This window comes from Cololabis saira, chromosome 4 (genome assembly GCF_033807715.1).
Source record: "Cololabis saira isolate AMF1-May2022 chromosome 4, fColSai1.1, whole genome shotgun sequence".
Taxonomy (NCBI): domain Eukaryota; kingdom Metazoa; phylum Chordata; class Actinopteri; order Beloniformes; family Belonidae; genus Cololabis; species Cololabis saira.
The window spans coordinates 6,452,748-6,473,526 of record NC_084590.1 but is presented as its reverse complement, the minus strand read 5'-3'; the positions used below and the strand labels follow the sequence as shown (position 1 = coordinate 6,473,526).

At 43.2% G+C, this 20,779-nt stretch overlaps 1 protein-coding gene across 2 annotated transcripts in view; it reads left to right on the top strand.

Annotated features, from left to right (window-relative positions):
- sorl1 (sortilin-related receptor, L(DLR class) A repeats containing) overlaps window positions 1-20,424 on the top strand; it is a 184,573-nt gene extending 164,149 nt beyond the window's left edge. For both annotated transcript variants that reach the window (XM_061718703.1, XM_061718704.1), the window contains 10 exons: window positions 5-87; window positions 172-262; window positions 340-566; window positions 2,223-2,342; window positions 6,470-6,634; window positions 6,727-6,901; window positions 9,116-9,222; window positions 11,676-11,865; window positions 14,193-14,405; window positions 15,502-20,424. In XM_061718703.1, coding sequence (XP_061574687.1) covers window positions 5-87; window positions 172-262; window positions 340-566; window positions 2,223-2,342; window positions 6,470-6,634; window positions 6,727-6,901; window positions 9,116-9,222; window positions 11,676-11,865; window positions 14,193-14,405; window positions 15,502-15,569 — 1,439 coding nt within the window. In that variant the 3' untranslated portion in view covers window positions 15,570-20,424. The remainder of the gene's footprint in view (window positions 1-4; window positions 88-171; window positions 263-339; window positions 567-2,222; window positions 2,343-6,469; window positions 6,635-6,726; window positions 6,902-9,115; window positions 9,223-11,675; window positions 11,866-14,192; window positions 14,406-15,501) is intronic.
- Window positions 20,425-20,779: the final 355 nt, after the last annotated feature.

Below are 20,779 nucleotides of genomic sequence, written 5' to 3'. Positions count from 1 at the left end.
GCAGCGCTGCCCCCTCCCTCGGTGAACGCTGACGGCATCACGGACGACTCCATGAGCCTGTCCTTCGTCCTAAACTCCCTCTACGACGTAAGAGCGGCCTGAAACAGCCCACACATCGGTGAACCAGTACGGAGGCGGTGTTTCCTGAACTAACGATGCCTTCTCTTTCAGGTGAAACACTTCATCGTGATTCTGTCCTGGCAGTTCGACTCCCATGTGAAGGAAAGCAGGAACTACACCGTCACAGGGAGGCTGCTCAAAGGTGCTGCTCCAGTCTGGTCACACTATTTAGTTTTCTACACATGTTGATCTGGAACTGAGAGTCCTGTGTGTTCCCAGCTACCAACCTGACGGCGGGGACTCTGTACGAGGTGGCGGTCTGGGCCCACACCAGCATCGGGGACAGTCCCAGCAACCTGTCCCAGCACCAGACCAGCGGGACCCAGCCGGACCGGCCCCTGCTCAAGGCCAAGGCTCTCAACCAGACGGCTGTTGAGTGCAGCTGGACTGTCACCGGACCCCCGGGACAGGCCAGAGCCCCGGGAACGGTCGGACCTCCGGGACAGGTCAGCCCATCACACACACCAAGCCAGTGTTTCCATCTTTCTGTCTGTCATTTCTGCACACCAGCAACCCTCTACACCCGACTCTGGACATTAGAGCATGTAGATCTGTTTCAGTCCAGCAAGACACTCAACTTCAGATGTGTTCGTCCGACTGTCAGAGGGTCGGGATTATCTGGAGGTGTTAGTCCAACTGTCATGAATTCAGGATTATCTAGAAGTGTTAGGGCCAATCCCAATACACCCCCTACTTTCTATCATTAGCCCTAAAAATGAAGCCACTTGGGTAGGGCCCTTGTAATGTTCCCTAGGGATTGGGACACCACTTGCTACGTCACTGCATGGTTTACGTTCGGGTACGTAAGCGACTGCGTAGTTACGTTTGCACAAACGTCACACCATTTCAGGAAGCCCAGAGCTAAAAGCTGTTTTAATTTCCGCTGTAGCGCTGTTAATATGGCACTTTATTAAGTTTTAATATTTTTCAGGCGTAAAAGTAACCGTTAAGATCCCAAATCTGGGCTCAGTTTATCCAAATAACGCCTGGTAAGAAATTTGCTCTGATGTTTTCGGGATGAGAAGAGCCGCCGGGTCGGGAGCTGATTTATGGTTCCGCGTTACACCAACGCAAAGCCTACGGTGTAGGGTACGGCGCGCGTCGCCGCGTAACCTACGCCGTAGGCTCTGCGTTGGTGTAACGCGGAACCATAAATCAGCCTTTATTCTGGCGATCTGAAAAGACTTTTCAACAACAACCAAAGGAGTGATTATGTACATTCACTGAGTGAATATTATGAAAGTAAAATATATATTTCTCGCTAGAAAATAATCAAAATGCATTTTTATGCAGAAACTAACTCAAAATATTGATTTTATTCACTAAAAAATAAGAAATGTTCACCATGTTTTTTTGTTTGATTCAGTCTGCAAATGATGACGTAAAGCATTCTGGGAAATGTTTCTGACCCTCGGTCGGCGAGTCAGCATCTGAAATCCCTCACTGTGAAGAGCCAGATTCATACCCCCTACCCCTCGTTATGCCCACTAACCGTATATGCAAAGAGGAATTGGGACACCAGTACCGTCATGGGAACGCACAAAATTTAGGGGTAGGACTGAAAAGTAGGGGTGGTGGGGGGATTGGGACTGGGCCTTAATCCAACTGTCATGAATTCTGATTATCTAGATGTTTCATAACAAATACACGTGAAGAACAAGCGTTTTGGACTGAGTTTGGATGCATGTCTGCTTATGACATGAACATGTTTATTTACATGTTTGTAGATTTTAAATGTTTTCCAAACTTCCCAATGAATCCCATAATCCACGTTCCCAGTCTTTTCAGTGGAACGGTTCTTTGACCTCGCCTCTCATGAAAGGTTTTTAGAAAGGTTCAGTGAAATGTTTTTTTTTTAGATATTTTCCAGCAGCTGGGTCTTCCAGTTGTGTAAACCCCCAGGTGTCCGGCCCCGGCCTGCCGGCCCACTGCCATCTGCTCAACGGAGGCATCTGCAGCTTTTCAGTCAGCGAGCTTCACCTCGCTCTCTGAAGTTTTAGCGCTGATACCAAAGTCTCCAGAGAAACGAAGCCTTCACTGACCTTCACAAATAAGAACATTTAAACTCCCGTTTTTCCTTAATGTTCCTGCTCTTTGTGCAGGTGTACGGCGTGTTTTACGCCACGTCCTTCCTGGATCTCCTCCGCAGCCCTCGGCAGGTCCACAGCAGCTCTCTGAACCTGACCATGACCATGGACAGTGATGAGCAGTATCTCTTCCTGGTGAGTAGATGCTGCATGTGGCTCAATGACGTGACGCCTATATTTTCTGAAAAACAGATTTTTTTTCAATTCAAAAAAGGTTTAAAGGAGCATGAGGCTCCTTTTAAGAAATGAGACTCTCTAGCGCCACCCTTCACCACGACGGCCGTTGGGGGTACTGCAGCCAACAGTGAAGCCGGCACGGGAGAACGGGGAGAACGCGCATGCAGCGTCATGTGACGTCACATCCACAGGACAGCGCGGGAAATTCGGCCTCCGAATTGCAGCACATTTTGCAGCAACAGCCTGTTCAAGGCAACGGAGAGATAAACTAGAGGGCTCATTCTTTTGAGTTTGGAACGCTTCATCTGACATTATTACTAGAAAACTTAAAACGTATACGAATTCTTTTCATAAATCCTGCCTCAATCCTGCCTCATGCTACTTTAAATGGATAAAAAAAATACCATATATATGAACTACCTGTCCCACATATGGACTCACTTGAATTTTACAAAAAATACTAGTTATTTGGGATTTTGTTGTTGTTTTAAGCGTCAAAATGTCATGTGGTGCGACCGTCCGACCAGGACTCTGGTTTTGAAAACTTTTTGAAATCCCTCTAAATGTATTTAAATCAATCTTCTTTTATCTGGCATCATTTCCCAAGTATCTTGTAGTGTATAAGATTGCAACACATTTGTATTTATATTTCCATCATAATATACAAACAAAGTTTGACTGATGTCCATTTTATGAAATATCATGTGGCGCGACCATTAAAAAAACTAACATTTTTGTATAATACTGAAAACTTGTAAAAAAAAAAAAAAAAAAAAAAGATGTCAAGATGTTAAGGAAATTAATTAATTTTAATATGAATCATGGTTGCACCACATGACCTTTTTAAGGCTAGTGCCAATTCATCTTGACAAAAAAACTCAATTTAAAATTTGTTTATGAATTTATGTGTACACAACATTCTTAATGTTTGAACTACTGCAATAGACATTCTTTTTTTTATTATTTTAAAATTGACCTGTTGAAAATCCCTATTCGTCATTGACCCATGTGCAGCTTTTAGCTGCATGTGCAGCTTTGACAACTGTGCTGTGATCAGATTTATGAAGCGTGAGGTTGGAGGAGACGCGGCAGCAGATGTCTGAGTAAAACCCACCTCATATTCAGTCCTGTTGTGTTTTATAGTCGGCGTTTCTTTTTTATTATCGTGCAGAAAGTCTGTAACATATTTGGATAAAGGAACACCAAACCTCTGCCCAGTTTTATTATATTTTCCTAAAAGAATAATTCAGTGTCAAACCTGCCAAAACAAGGAGCCAACAGGCGCCTGATCCCCAGCAGAACGCAGCATCGTGTGTCTGTCGTACGCAGACGCATCCACGCGTGAAACAGGACCGGTAAAACCATAATTCTGTAAACCGTCCTCTCAGAACTGTAACCGTATTTGTAGATCAGCAGTGTTTGCCAAGTATGTACCAGGAATTCCTTGCCAGTGTTTGTTTCTGCTGAACAAAATGGAAAAAAAACGTTTTGAATAAAGAAAACAAACGTGGGAAATGCTGGAAAATGACACCCCTCCTGGAAGAAGCAAGCTTCTTAAGCCACATTCTTATACGGAGTGTCAAAGTAAAACAGGCTTCTGTCATTAATGTCTCTGCTGGATACTCTCTTGGTTGAGCAGAAACATCGTCTGAAATCAGAGGGCGTTGTGTTCCCCTCCAGCCAGTCCAGGCTTAACTTTAGCGCAATTTATGCCATTTCTTCAGCCGTTAATGCGGCCCGAACCGTAACGTGCACCCAGGTGTGTTAAACATCAAAATGTGCGTCTTTGTGCCTCAAGCCCCACAATACGGTTTGACGTACATGCTTGAAAAATCGGTACACACCTGTATCATGTCACAACTTAAAGAAAAGTCTCTTGGCGCCATGGCCCAAACCGAACAGGAAGTCGGCCATTTTGAATTAATCGTGTAATTTTGGCGCAATTTATGCCACTTATTCGGCCGTTAATACGGCCCGAACCGTAACGTGCACCCAGGTGTGTTATACATCAAAATGTGCGTCTCCATCCTGCGACGACGCGCATGACTTTTTTCAGTCAAAAGCGTTACCGTGGCCAAAAAGCGTGTCCCCCCTTCATCTGATTGGTCGATATTTCATAGATCCTACTTTCTGCCATAACTTTTGAATGGTTTGACATAAAGACTCGTGGGTGGTGTCATCGGACTTAGTTTTGAGTCTTTGACTCTTATTGGTGAAAATTGCACGCACGAGGGCCCGTTCATCGCTCCTTGCAGCTTTAATTAGGGCCCGAGCACTGACAGTGCGAAGGCCCTATTGTATCTGTAGGAATTTTTATCTTCGTTTTCCTTCTGACGAAAGGAGGGCCTTTTTTTCCCCCTAAACGTGCCCCAAAAGTCACCAAATTGTCCACGCAAGCCAGGCCTGGTGAACAATTTGATATTTAATGGTTTGCATTAATGAGCGTGGCAAAATGGCTCAACAGCGCCCCCTAGAAAACTTTGTGCCTCAAGCCCCACAATACGGTTTGACGTACATACACAAAAATCGGTACACACCTGTATCATGTCACAACTTAAAGAAAAGTCTCTTGAAGCCATGGCCCAAACCAAACAGGAAGTCGGCCATTTTGAATTAATCGTGTAATTTTGGCGAAATTTATGCCATTCCTTCGGCAGTTAATACGGGCCGAACCGTAACGTGCACCCAGGTGTGTTATACATCAAAATGTGCGTCTAGATCCTGCGATGAGCGCATTACTTTTTTCAGTCAAAAACGTTACCGTGGTAGTTCTTACTTTCTGCCATAACTTTTGAATGGTTTGACATAAAGAGTTATGGGTGGTGTCATCAGACTTAGTTTTGAGTTGTTGACTTTTATTGGTGAAAATTGCGCGCGCGAGGGCCCGTTCATCACTGCTTGCATCTTTAATTATCGTTATTATTGTTACTATTATTATCATCGTTATTTTGATTACTATTATCATTATTATTATCATCATTATTGCTATTACTATTATCATTATTCATATTTTTATTCTTGTAATCAGTATTTTCATCATTATTATGATTAGACTTCACTGTCACAACAAAGACGGTCAGTCGTACCAAACCCGCTCCGCATATTCGATCACGTGACCAGTTTCAGGTAAAGTAACCCATGTTGGCTCATAGGTGGCGCTGGGATGAGCAGCTTTACGTTTGAGCTCCTATCGCAGTGGGAAAAAAGAATAAAGTTGCTCCTCATTCGTTGAAAGTTCCTGGGTCTAACCCACCCACTCCCACTCCCACCCTCGCCCAGAAGGGCTCCATGCAGAGCCGCCTTGGAGATTTGCGAGGCCCTGTGCGAAATGGCTGGGGGGCCCCAAAATTTTTGGGTTTTTCGGGTCGGATCGGGTGTCTATATGCGCAATTTTAACTCTCCAATTAGCAAAATACTGGATACCTTCCCCTGCCTCATCATCATTTGGCTTGCCTCGACGTGGGGCCCCACGGCTGCTTGAGACCTGGTCGGGTCGGTGATTTTTGTAACAAATTTATCAAATGAGCCTTTCAGAGAGGCATTAAACTCTTCCATTTTCTTTAGTTTTTTCTTTTTTCATCCCCTGATGGAAATTTCCTGAATCTGTCTCGTTCTCTCGACATTGTGTGACAGTTTGTTCCACACTCAACCCGTCTGGATCAGAGCACCTTGTGTCTGCGCTTGGTCTGATCAGTTGTATTGAACAACAGACACGCGCATCATTGCACATATATTTATTGATATGCACAGACTAGTACACATTTAGGTCTGTAATGGAACGTGACTGTTGATATTTATAAGGGAAAAAACGAAAAAAAAAAACGAAAAAAAAAAATTTAAAAAAAGAAAAATTTGAAAAAAAAAAAAATTTTGAAAAAAAAAAAAAAAAAAAAAACGGCCCATAGCGCGAGGCCCCCTGGGGCGCGAGGCCCCGTGCGGTCGCACGGTTCGCACACCCCTTGCGGCGGTCCTGGCTCCATGAACCTGATGTTCTCTCCACTCCATGGGTTCTGTGATGCTCTGAGCTCAGAGTTGATGCATGTGATTTGATCTAAGCAGTCCTGATTAATGGGACCTCTCTGCAGGTCCGTGCTGTGGTTCCCTTCATGGGTCCTCCCTCCGAATACGCCGTGGTGAAGATGATTCCCAACGAGCGGCTGCCGCCCAGGAACCTGCACCGCGTGCGGGTGGACAAGACCCAGGCCACGCTGAAGTGGCAGCCGCCGTACGACAGCCCGGACACGCCCCTGGTACCCCACCGTCTCACGCTGAAGACGCGTCTACGAGCAGCGGGAACCGCAGTCCCCATCCTCCATCAACCCACGTCTCCCTGTCTCCACAGACGTACGTGATCCACGTGAGGGACGTGATCCGGAGGGCGGAGCGCGACTACAAGCTGACCACTCAGAACAACACGGTGGAGTACCTGCTGAAGGATCTGGAGCCCGCGGGGAGATACGGCGTCTCCGTCCGGCTACGCAACATGAGCAAAGAGGCCAGCTTCACCCTGAGCACAGGTCAGTGTCGGCCCTCTAGCAAAGCTAGGAACCACCCCAGTAAAAGAGTGGATGGAGTTATCTGCTGCCTCATGGCACTTTTCCATTAGTACCTACTCAGCCTGACTCCACTCGCCTTTCCCTCATTTCTTTTCAACACCCAGATCAGAAGTAGAAGGTTGGTAGAAGCTGCTGTGACGTATTTGATTGTGTATCTAAACTGAGAAGACAACAACACTAAAGATGTAGAACCTGGAGGAGATGATAGATGTGCTGCTGGATCTGTGGCTTTTGTTCAATATCAAGTTAAAAATGAGAGTGAGAGAAGCTTCAAGTGGCAACTAGGGCTGAACGATTTTTGAAAATAATCTAATTGCGATTTTTTTCCTCAATATTGCAATTGCGATTTAATATGCAATTATTTTTCCAAGGTCCTGTTCTCATGTATTTTTCTCATGTATGTTTGTTTTATTATATACAATGTCAGATTTATTTAAAGCAGATCACGTGACTGGTCAAATCGCAGCCTTTGCGGTTAGAAAATCTTGTTTTATCACATCGCGATATTATCGCAAATGCAATGAATCGTTCAGCCCTAGCGGCAACGCTTTTTCATTTTTTTTTAGTTAGTCTCGTTGCTGCTGAAAAGTCAGCTGGAGCCGTGAGCAGCTATGAAGAGACAGAGCTCCTGGTAGATCTGGTCGTTCCTTATCTCCGTCTAGATCCCTTTTTAATTCTCTCCTCAGCACCAGGTTTATGAACATCTGACCCTCAGAGTTGGATCATGAAACAGACTTTTGCTGCCATTGTTGGTTGAATAAAATGAACAAGAATCCGTCAGAGTCTCTTTCTCTGATTTCCTCCTCCTGACTCAGACGTCTGACTCCAACCCCCCGACCAATCAGTGTCCTGTAATGTGATGATGTCAGATACAGCTGACTCAGCCGCTTAGAACCTCGGCAGAATAGATACAGAAAAGTATCTACTCGGTAGTTAGACCCCTGGTGGGAAAGAACCAAACTGAGTGGAGGCGAGTCGGGCTGAGTAGGTGCTAGTGGAAAAGTGCCATTACTGTCAGGACCCCAGCATGGCCCCACATCCGCCTGACTGGAAATGAGTGCCAAGGCCTCAGCAGCGTAGCTAACATGCCAGTCTGGTTGTCTCTGTCATCAGCGGGTGTCGTGTGTTTCAGAGATGAGGAAAGAAGATGCCAGTCTGATATCTTGCCTGAAAGGACATTATAGAGGGAATGTACATGACGTCACAGATGAGACTTCACAGCGGGTTACGCCCACTGAGTGTCAGAAAGACTGAGTGTCAGAAAGACTGAGTGTCAGAAAGACTGAGTGTCAGAAAGACTGAGTGTCAGCGTAAACTTTCAGTTTGAGCAACTGGAAAACATCTAAAATGGGAAAGAGCTGTTGTGCGATCGACTGTACTCATAGATTTAGCAAGAAATCAGAGTTATCGTTTTACAGACTGACGAAAAATAAGCTTAAGAGAGACAAATGGATCGCTGTAAGTTCGGTGTCCTCATCACTTTAATTTCTACAACAAATCCTGCCTTGAAGTCGGACCAAGTGTCAAGACTTTTGTAAGCCTTCAAGCTTTGCTTCGTGTATTTCCCCGGCGTAGAAATTAAGTACATATAAATATCAGGAAACTGGATTCATGGCCAAATATTAATGTCCATGGACCACTGGTTCTTGGTAACTGTACCAAATATTAATGTCCATGGACCACTGGTTCTTGGGGTAACTGTATGGGTCACTGTCAAGTCCAACTGATAATCAGCTGTTATCCCGTCCTCTCCACTAGTTGCAGTTTCTGCAGCTGTTTCTGCCACTCATTATGAGTAAGGGGGCTGGTCCAGTGGGGAAGTGACACGTCAATGCAAACCCTCTATAACATCTAAGCTATATTAAAAGAATATGAAGCAGCAGCTAGCAGCGCCAAGGCTACAAACCATAACATGGAGTGTTGACGTTCCCGTTCAAACAAACATTTTCTGGAGTGTGCCTCAGGGATCAGTGCTTGATCCCCTACTGATCTCTACTCACTTTTCTGAAGTCATAACGAAACATCCGACGGTTTAGGTCAGAATACCAGCCTTAAATCTGAGTTTTCAGACTGACGAGACCTCAGAGAAATAAACACAACTGATATCTCAAATGGAGAATGACTTCAGACACCAATATGACCGACTTTAACGGTGGATTTTAAAATGTGTTGCAGTTCCTCTTCCGGCTCCAGAAGCGCTGAAGGTCATAACGGAGAAGGACCACGTGTTCCTGTTCTGGAAGAGCCTGGCCGTGCGGGAGAAGGGATTCAACGAGAGCAGGGTGAGATCACGGCACTTCCCCACTCAAAGTTTGTCTACATCACCATCTTGATGAAGACACGTACTATGGAAGAGATCAGGGCCAGGCAGGAGAAAAAATATTTGAGAGGGGAAGATTTTCTTTTATTGTGCACTTCGAGAAAAAAGTCGAGATTCATGTTGAAATACAATTTCAAGAATAAGGTCGAAATTTCGTGAATAAAGTCGAAATTTCAACTTTTTTCTCAACATTTTGACTTTTTTCTTCACTTTTCAACTATTTTCTCGAAGTGCGTAATGAAAAAAAATCTTCCTCCTCTAAAATATATCCTGACATGTGACTTCACAGATGAATAATAGTCCATGTTACAATAAAGCTAATTAATTAAAAAGTAAAATGGGCAAATAAATAAATGAAAAGGAAATGAGAAGGGGAGACCAAAGGGGAAACTAAACAACCAGAACAGAAACAACTAGCTAACATACACAAATAACTAAGTAAATGAATACACAAAAGTAAAAACAGGCTAAACAGCTAAACACACATCTCTATTTCAACCTCCACCCTCACACACACACATACACACACTTTATGCTCAAGTTAAGATGGAGGTGTATACAGCCTGTGTATAAAAACAATGTATCAAACAGAGTAAGTGAATATAGAGCAGACCAGAAATGAATCTGCCAAAAGCAAGGTACGTAAATTAAAGCTGCAAGCAGCGATGAACGGGCCCTCGCACTCACAAGCATATCAGAAATGACACCACCCACCACTTTCTATATCAAACCATTCAAAAGTTATGGCAGAAAATAGGGACTATGAAATATCGACCAATCAGAAGAAGGGGCGGGGCTAATTTGCACCAATTATGGCCAAGGACTCAAAACCATGTCCAATGACACCACCCACGACTTTCTATGTCAAACCATTCAAAAGTTATTGCAGAAAATCGGAAGTATCACATATCGACCAATCAGAAGAAGAGTCGGGGCTAATTCAGGCCAATGAAGGTCAAGGACTGAATACCGAGTCCGATGACACCACCCACGACTCTTTATCACAACCCGTTCAAAAGTTATGCCAGGGAAAAGTTTTCTAGGGGGCGCTGTTGAGCCATTTTGCCACGCCCATTAATGCAAACCATTAAAGGAGCCGTCTGTAAGAAATGTCCAAAACTGGTACTGCAGTCACTTTCCAAATATTGTTGAGCGGCGTGTACCCTCCCCCTCCTCCCCCCAACCAGAGGTTGCCAGGTAGGCTGCAGAATGCAGCAGGAACGTAGGCTGCCATGGCTGCCATAATTAGAGCCGAGCTGGCAACCCGGATGCCGAAACAATACTGACTTGGTGATTGGGAGATAGGTGGAGGGTGGAGCTTCAGAAACAATACTGACTTGGTGATTGGGAGATAGGTGGAGGGTGGAGCTTCAACATAAACATCAGTTGAGGGCTGCAACTCCTCTTTTTAAACTGGAATATCCTGGCTTGAGTGCTGTTGTCAGTGACATAAGTATTTGAAATGAACATGATTTTTAAATGTCTGTTGACATATCGGGGTCATTTTATGATTCGTTTTATTATTGCTCTTACATACAGCTCCTTTAAATATAAAATTATTTGCCAGGCCTGGCTTGGGTGCAAAATTTGGTGACTTTTGGGGCAAGTTTAGGCGGGCAAAACGGCCCTCCTTTCGTCGGAAAAATAAAGAAGAAAATTCCTACTGATACAATAGGGCCTTCGCACTGTAAGTGCTTGGGCCCTAATTCAAGATCCAGAGAATTGTGATATTAAAAATAATAACAGCAACAATGACAGGTAGAAGAGCAAATATGTAAGGGATCATGCCTGACGAGGTGTTGATTTACATAAATATATGGACGACGCGGCGGCGTGAACCGTCCCACGTGAAGCGCCAGTACCTGGGACGGACCTGAGATACCACTCAGCAACGGGAGATATTCTAGTCCACAGATGGTTTCCTGAACCGTTTTATTTAGTTACATATATGATCAACCATTCAAATAAATAAACGTTTCAAACGCTTCGTTTTAAACGCTAAATTAAATTCACCAAATAAATGAAAAGAAAATCACTCATGTTGCCGTCCTGCGGTAGCCGGCTCTTCTTCTCTGAATCTCCGTTGCCGTGGTTACCACCTGGCAGTTGATCCAGCGCAATGATATCAAAGTTATCAGGCAATTTGACCGAACTTGTTTTCTAGGTGTTGGTTATAAGTGATAACCTACACCTGCCAGCCAATCAGAAGAGTATTCACACAGACCGTGGTATAACGATGAATAGTGTCTGAGCAGGATTTTCTAAAGAGGAACTCCCAACAGTTCTCCCTCACATCATCCCATCCATTAAACCCCCAGGTATCTGGAAATGCATGTCCATCTTGGCAGGAAAGTGTCCGTGGTGTCATTTCTTTCTTTCTCGGTCCTCACCTGGCTGTTGCCGTGCTGTTTCCAGGGCTACGAGGTGCACATGTTTGACAACGCCACCAACCTGACGTCCTACCTGGGGAACACCACGGAGACGTACTTCCGCATCAGCGGGCTGCAGCCGGGACACAGCTACACGCTGTCGGTGCAGGCGCGCTGCCTGCTCAGCGGCCAGATGTGTGGAGAGCCGGCCCTGCTGCTCTACAACCAGCTGACAGGTAGACACGCCCCCACACCTGAGCTCAGCTGGAACCTGAGAGGCTTATCAAGGGGCCTCCTCTCTATAATACTACAGAGGAGTATTAGGGCCAGGCAAGAGAAAAACTATTTGAGAGTGGAAGATTTTTTTTATTGTGCACTTCAAGAAAAAAGACGAAATGTCGAGAAAAAAAGTCGAAATGTCGAGATTAATGTAGAAATACGATTTCGGAAAAAAAATTAAAAAGTCGAAATTTCGCCCTTTTTTCTTGACATTTCTACTTTTTTCTCAACTTTTTGACTTTATTCACGAAATTTTGACTCTTTTCTCGACATTTCGACTTTTTTCTCGAAATTCTACTTCAACATTAATCTCGACTTTTTCTACTTTTTTCTCGACATTTCCAGAAAAATAACTTATTTGACAATTTTCACCTTTTCAAGTAAATTTTCACTTGAAATAAGTAGAAAAATCTGCCAGTGGAACAAGATTTATCTTCTTATTCTTCTTACAAGCAAAAAAATCTTGTTCCACTGGCAGATTTTTCTACTTATTTTAAGTGAAAATCTACTTGAAACAGGTGAAAATTGTTGTTTTTTCCAGTGATGTGTCTTGTTTTAAGTGTAATGAGATTTTTTTGACTAAAAATGAGATATTTTAACTAGAAATAAGACAAATATTCTTGTTAAGATTTAAGAAGCGTGGCTAACAGAGAGCTAACAGCAACTAGCCTACGCTCAGATAAACTGAGACAATGTCTGAAAGTTTTAAAAAGAAAGAAAAGCTGTCGGAGGAAGGTGACTGTAGTGTTCTGTAAATGATTATCCGTTACTCGTTAATCATCTTTTGGTCCACTTTATTGACTCTCGGTGACGACACAATACAGGGATGACTGGTGTTACGGTCTAAAGGGTCCGTCTCTGAACAACCACACTTGGTTCCTACGCTCTGACATCATTACAACACAGTGACAGAAAACTATAACAGCCGTGATGAATATCTGCTGCTATTCATTTCATGCTGTTGAGAATTCTGCACCAAGGTTAAGCCAAAATGTATTTTAATTTTCTTATTGATTGTGAGTTTGACTGGATGTCATTCAACTTTTGAACCTAGTAGGTAAACTACCTCTTTTGAAGGGAAATGTATTTATTTTTGATATTGCACTATTCTGCACTTTTTGTTTTAGTTTACAATTTCATGTTTCTACATTTTGTGTCACCAGTGCTGATAAGCTTTGTTTTGATCCAATGATGCAGTCAGTTTTTTTTAGTTTTTTTTTTACTTTTTTTCATTACCAAAATGTATCTGATCGGGAAAAAGTATCGGAAGTGTATCGGGAAAAAAGTGATCGGATCGGGAAAATCGGCAGATACTCAAACTCAAGTGATCGGGTCAAATGAGCTGGTATCTGAGTAATTAGTTTGTGGCTTAGCCAGTGCTGTGAATGTCCGATGTGTCTGAGGCCACGTTTACACATATCCGGGTATTTACAAAAACAGATATTTCCACCTCTACGTTTTGAAAAATACCATCATTTCCACGAACCCGCATAAATAGCTGTTAAGGTGCTATGAGCAGCCAAACCTACAGGGGGCAGTGTAACGAGAAGATAAAGTCATGCTAGCCAATCAGAATCCTGGAAAAAAACATCAACAAATGACACGAGTAACTTCCAGTTACTCTGGAAGTTACTTGTCTACGTGTACGAGAGTCTTTCGTTTGGAGTGACAGAGAAGTGGAGTTACTTTTAAGTGTGACTTTAGAATATAAAACCGTTAAAATATTGACGGTGGCCAAACAAATTGTAAACACAGGTCGCTCTCATGACGCTGCACTGCAAAAACTCAAAATCTTAGCAGGAATATTTGTCTTATTTCTAGTTAAAATGTCTCCATTTTTAGTCAAAAAATCTCATTTCACTTAAAACAAGAGTCGTCACCAGATGAATAACTTATTTGACAATTTTCACCTGTTTCAAGTAAATGTTCACTTTTTTCCAGTGATGAGTCTTGTTTTAAGTGTAATGAGATTTTTTTTGACTAAAAATTTTACATTTTAACTAGAAATAAGACAAATATTCTTGTTAAGATTTTGAGTTTTTGCAGTGTGGTGACGTTTCTGTCGCATAATGTGACGTTCTGAAGCCTAAATGTCCGTTTCTCTCCGTTTTTCTTTACAAGCAAAGTTTTTGCAAATCTCCACTCCACACGGCCAAAACGCATGAAAACACCACTGTTTTTACTACGTGTAAACGGGGCCTGAGCTGTGGTCCCCCGTGTTGACACTGATGCACGGCCGTTGTGGGCTAATCCTGCCGTAAATGTTCCTCTTCCTCCCGTCCAGGGACCAGTGACGCCTCCCGCAGCGAGGCTCACTCCAAGGACATGGCGGCGGTGGTGGTCCCGGTGCTGTTCATGCTGCTGCTGGGGGTGTGTGGCGGTCTGGTGGTGCTTTACCTGCGGCACCGCCGGCTGCAGAACAACTTCACGGCCTTCGCCAACTCCCACTACAACTCCCGCCTGGGCTCGGCCATCTTCTCCTCCGGGGATGAACTGGGTAAGGATTCTACACTGCTGCACAATTATTAGGCCTTTCATTGACTTTTTTCTGTATGTTATTGACATTTTTTTTAAATATATATATATATATATATATAATATATGATATTCTTTATTTCATTCATTAAAGGAAAAACAAAACAGTTCAATATAATTGCAACAAATGTCTTTCCTTGAATAAAAAGGAACCGAAAGTTTATTTTATCTGTCCCTTTTTCCTAAGAAATCAAATTTCAATTAATGTAATAATAAAAAAAATATTACAAAAAATTCCAAATTACGCAATTTAAAAAAAAAAGCACTTTCCAATAACGTAATTTAAAAAAACAAACAAAAAAAAAACTACAACAAAGTTATAAAATAACACAAAATAGCTGTCGTCAAACACAGATAGTCGTATTCTTTGTGAATGTGAACTAGAACTCATCAGCACAACGCATCAGAAAAAGTTGAAACTTTACGGAAAAGGCAGATTCTTGCATGGACATGTACCTGTAATCCTCTGTTACACTAAGATATTTCCTTCATATGTTTGCTCCTCAACCTACTTTCATTTGTTAATATACACCCATTCTGCATTTCAGGCCTGCAACAGATTCCAAATTTAAGTTGGGACAGTAAACTTTTACCATTATTTATAATTACTTAATTTATATGCCGGGGAAATACACGAAGCAAAGCTTTAAGGCTTACAAAAGTCTTGACGCTTGGTCCGACTTCAAGGCAGGATTTGTTGTAGAAATTAAAGTAATGAGGACACTGAACTTTATGATTTGACCGTTTAACGTTAGCTACCCAAAAATCCAACATTACCTGATACTAAATGGGAACCGCAAATCCACGTTTCGGTGTCTGGAATCCAGTTGTTTCTGTGAATTGCAGTGATCCATTTGTCTCTCTTAAGCTTATTTTTCGGCAGTCTGTAAAACGATAACTCAGATTTCTTGCTAAATCTATGATCTTTCTGCCACTCAGTGGGCGTAACCTGCTGTGAAATCCCATCTGTGACGTCATGCTCATTCCCTCTATAAGTGATTTCCATGTGGGCTGAAGGGCTCTGGTGCTTTCTGAGTGGTTCTTCTCTTCCTCTCCAGGTGACGATGATGAAGACGCGCCCATGATCAGCGGTTTCTCAGACGACGTCCCCATGGTTATTGCGTAGCAAGACGTGGCTATTCTCTTTTCTTCCCCTCCCCCCCACTGCCCCCTCAGCCTTTGTCAGTCCCCGTACGTGTGATGGAGCGCAGGGCCAACAGGCCGGAGCTTGCCGTCATCTCACATCGATGGGAATCCATCCCGCAGGAAACTCCAAGAAGAATCGAAAGCGCAAAGAGAAAGAGATATTTTTCAAGAGATTCAATGCACTTTTTGGATGCGCAATAACTTATTTTTATAATGTTATATATATGTATATATACATATATATATACATATATGTATATGTATATATGTGTGTATATATACATATGTATATATATATATATGTATATGTGTATGGGGTCAAAAAAAGAAGTGAAAGAAGAGGTGGACACTGAAGCAAACTGTGAAGGATCTGAGTTTGTCCGACTTACCAGGGGAGAAAAGACCCAAACTGGAATGCAAACTCATCACCCATTGGAGTGGTTCATTGCTTAAAGCCAAAATAAGCATCCAAACCGGAACATAGAATGCAAAAAAAAAGCCACATATATACACAGAAAAATAGAAGTATATATTCTTATGCTGTATCCAGGACGTAGAGTTCCTGGGGTCAGTAACGGTCACGTGTCTCGGTAGTGCTGCGTTTGTGTACGAAGGCGTTAACGTCGGCGCCCCGTGGGAAGCGAGAGTCAACTGTGGGTCATTGTTTTTTGTCTCCTAAAGAATTAGAGTTTGATTATCTTGTTGGACACCATTGCTTCTCCAGACGCAGCCAAACACATCTGTGATCGGATCAATCGGTGACAACCCAACTGTGTCCATAGAAACGCTTTTCTTTTCCACCACCAGCACACTGTTGTAGGTTTGTAGAGGCCACGCGTTGGATCTGAAGGGGAAACGCTGCCCTCCAAGCGTTGCCAAGATCATTGAAAACATTTGTAAATATTGCCTTTTAATATGTCCTCTCCTTGTAATGCTGCACCGTCATTTTTAAAATGTATATTTTTTATTTTATTCCATTTTTTTTTTTTTTCTCCCTTTTAATCATTCAGGATCACACATGTTTGTCCCCCAGCATCTTGTCATAGCTGTAGTTGTAGAGGAAGTGTGTTTGGGGTTCTCAGGGAAGTGTGTCAGAGCGGACACCAGCACAGCACCGCCATCTCCCCCATCATCACCACCTGCATCATCACCACGCCAACGCCACCGCCACCGCCACCGCCGAGCACCGTCCATCCACTCGTGAAGAAGTTACTAAACCGTTGAGGAGTCAGGGGGCCAATTCATGGTACGAGCAGGTTATGGTCGGGAGCCGTCAGGACGAGTCTGGCTTCTGCGTCTTCTGCTAACTCCGGTTCTCCGCCAGCCTCACCGTTCTGCCCACTTTATCACAAACTTGGTTCCACGTTAAGCTTTTAGTGGCACTAAGTCAAAATGTAAGCCGCCGTTAGTCAGCAGTTGGTTCACCAGACAAGCGATGGGGGGATTATTTGGACACCGGTAACTACTCCCCTCCCTTTTTTAAGTGAATTTTACCAACACATTTATTTTTGTACTTTTTTGTTTCTTTGTCAAGATTTTCAGTCTGAGATCATTATGATTGCTTGATGTAATTGATTCTAATTCCTCAAAAATGTGAATTCAGGTGTCTAAAATTCTCACCCTTTGCTAATTGTCTTGGCAAAAGTGTTAAATTCATGATCAATAACAGAGAAATGTTGGGTCGTTGCTGGTCGGCCGTCGATAATCGTCTCCGTCATTCTCAAAATAACCGACGCATCAGTGCTTCCCGTTAACGCGGTTAAACGTCCAGTCGTGTAGGAGGGGAGGGTCGTCGGGGAGCAACTCTCAGAATTTTCTCTTCTTCTTTTTAATTTCGTATTTTATAAACTCAGACTTGTGAGAAATACAAGATTGTCTCAGAAAATTAGAATATTGTGATTTTCTGTAATGAAATTACAAAAACAAAAACGTTATACATTCTGGATTCATTACAAAGAAAACTCAAATATCCTATCTCAAAAAATTAGAATATTCTGGGAATCTTAATCTTAAACTGTAAGCCATAATCAGCAATATTAAAATAATAAAAGGCTTGCAATATTTCAGTTGATTTGTAATGAATCCAGAATGTATGACATTTTTGTTTTTTTAATTGCATTACAGAAAATAAAGAACTTTATCACAATATTGTAATTTTCTGAGACAGTCCTGTATCTGGAAAGTGCCGTATGTTTGGAGGTAAAGGAGGCGAGCCTCATCGCTCGGCCGCTGACTCAGCTGTCGGCAGCTACTAGGGAGAAAAAATCTTACTCGTGGGCCACACATCTGCTGCGTTGACGCGATCGGCACCGGTTGTAGCATCACTTCGTACCACTATAATCTACGTCATCATTGACCGACACGTCAGCCGCCACCGTGTGGTCAGAAGTGGGATTGCTACATACTGGCTTTAATAGAAACAGACTATAAAGTGCCACTTGGTTACGTTGAGTGGGATCATTGGTCGTCTTACTGATGTTTTCATTTTGGATTGGTGCCATCGACACGTTAAATCTATGTATGGATGTCGATCGATGGGTTTTAAACGTCTAATAGCTGAAACAGGAGAGCGTCTTCGCATGAGTGTGGATACAAAGAGCTAAAGCCTCTTTGTTCGCACCATCGTGTCCTTAAACTCCGGGTTCCTGGCGTTGATCCGGCGGTTTTACGCCACAATCGTGTTGTTGGATTCACTTGTAGCTAAATGGAACGGTTTGATTGGTCGGGCGTTCACCATTCATCGGTTTTATCTCTGCATGTTGGTGTTGGCCAGGCGCCTCAGTCCTGTGGAAGAACAGATATGAGTTTATTAATTCAGAAGTTCAGAATTCCCAAAACCGTCTTTGTTGTAATCTTAGCGCCACACCCTGCTGAATAAAACGGTTGTAAAACCGGGACGGTTCAAGGGTTCCAACCCATCGTCCTAGAGAGACATCTTTACAAACCTCCTGCTGTCCCAAACCCTCATTCATTTTGAAACTGCAGGAATGTGACTGAGGAAGTCGGCGCCTTGTTGCCATTTCTCCTCGGCTAACGCTAACGGAGGCTTGCTTCAGTTCCTACGCGTAGCAGCACCACCACCGACCACATGGAGGTGGAATCCTCTTCTGTGTGACATGAAACCGCCCTGAGCAGGACGGGCCGCCAGGCCTCGTCATACCATTCTTGGTTGTGATGAGCTGCCTCCTTGTGGTCAGATGGGGGACTGCATTCAGAACCAACCAGACTAGCAGAAAATGAGAGAATTACAGAAGAGTATTAGGGCCAGGCAGGAGAAAAATGAAAATAATATTTTAGAGGTGGAAGATTCTTTTTTTCATTATGCACTTCGAGAAAAAAGTCTAAATGTCGAAAAAAAGGTCGAAATGTCGAGATTAATGTTGAAGTACGATTTCAAGAAAAAAGTAAAAATTTCGTGAATAAAGTTGAAATGTTGAGCAAAATTTCGACTTTATTCACGAAATTTTGACTTTATTGTATTTCGACATTATTCTCAATTTCTTTTTTCTCGAAATTGTACTTCAACATCATTCATTTCGACTTTTTTCTCGACATTTCAACTTTTTTTCGAAATTTTATTTCAACATTAATCTCGACATTTTGACTTTTTTCTCGACATTTCAACTTTTTTTTAAAAATTGTATTTCAACATTATTCTCAACATTTCTACTTTTTTCTCGAAATTTTACTTCAACATCATTCTTGACATTTCGACTTTTTTTTCGACTTTTCTCTCGAAATTGTATTTCAAAATTAATCTCGACATTTCGACTTTTTTCTCGACATTTCGACTTCCACAATAAAAATAAAATCCTCCTGTCTCAAATATTTGTTCTCTTGCACGGCCCTAATCCTCTTCCTTAGAGAATGTCCTTCCCGAGGTGAAGTCCCCCCAGTGTGAACGAACCCGGACCGCTGTCTGTAAATGTTTCCCGTCCGACGACCTGATCTCTGCGTGTGAGTCTGAGCGGGAGCGGCGTGAAACTGATGGTGTCCTGCTCTCCGTTGACCGTGTCCTTGTTTTGTTGGAGAGACGTCTTCATGAATGTATTTCGTACCTTTTCAAGGTGTCCAGCTCGTTATGCTACTGTCAGCACTCTCGAACTCGGTGAACTCCGCGGAGTCCCGACTCGCCCAAGTGAATCTGTAAGTCACCGCTTTCACCCTGAGGTGCTCGGCCCTCTCGCTGTCTGTGGACCTGCTCGCGCGTTCAACCTCCGGGCTGTGAATACCGACTCTTGACCCCCCTCTGATCAGGCGGAGCCCTTTGCCATGTCGGTCGGATGGTCAAACGGCGACCCCTGAGGCGTACGGGAGCGTCTTTGTTCTGTTTCATGGCCTTAAAACAGATTTTTATGGTACTGATGCTGTTTTTCTGTTGTTGGATTTCGTGTTTTCGCCACATAATGCCTTACTCTAGAACGTGTTGAATTTCTACAAAATGTACCGTTTGTACGATAGCTCACGAGTGCACACTCACGCTTTCACACGCTCACACGGCCCTGGAGGCTGGACGGCCCGGGAGGAGTCGGGCGTCGGGATCATTTTTGTCATATCACTGCTCCTGTCTGTGCCCGTTGTCACTCAGAAGTGTTTCTAGTCAGGTTTTACACGTGTACAGAGTAGAATTATGGGTTATTTTGTGACTGTTTGAGCCCCACCCATCTTAATGTGGACTCACGAAGTCATGTGACGCAGAGTTTGATCATGTTGGCCCGGGCCACGTTTGACAATGTTGATGTTTTGCTCGCTTGTGTTGTACATTGCAAGAAGATGAGAAGCTAAGAGAAAACGGTGTGAGGTGTTTTAAAAACCACTTATACTGAAATAAACGTGCTGAAAACTAAACGCTTGTGTCCTCCGGTGCTTCTGACTTTGCTGCCTTTTCCTTCAAATACAAAGGAAGTGTTGGGTTGTAGCCCAGCCCTGCTGGACCCGGGTCATGCAGACGCCAACAGACACTTCCTCTGCTGGAACCCGGGCATTTGGGTCACATTTTGTCCACATAAACTCATTTTTACCAAAATAGAATATAAACAGTACTCGAGATGAGGGGAGATGGCATCCCCCCTTGAAATAAAAACAGTCCAAATCATCCCCCCTGTAAAACTGCCATCCCTCCTTTCCATCCCTTATGTCATTTCATCAATGAATGTGGTTTTACTGCTATTTCAACATTTAGAGTCATCA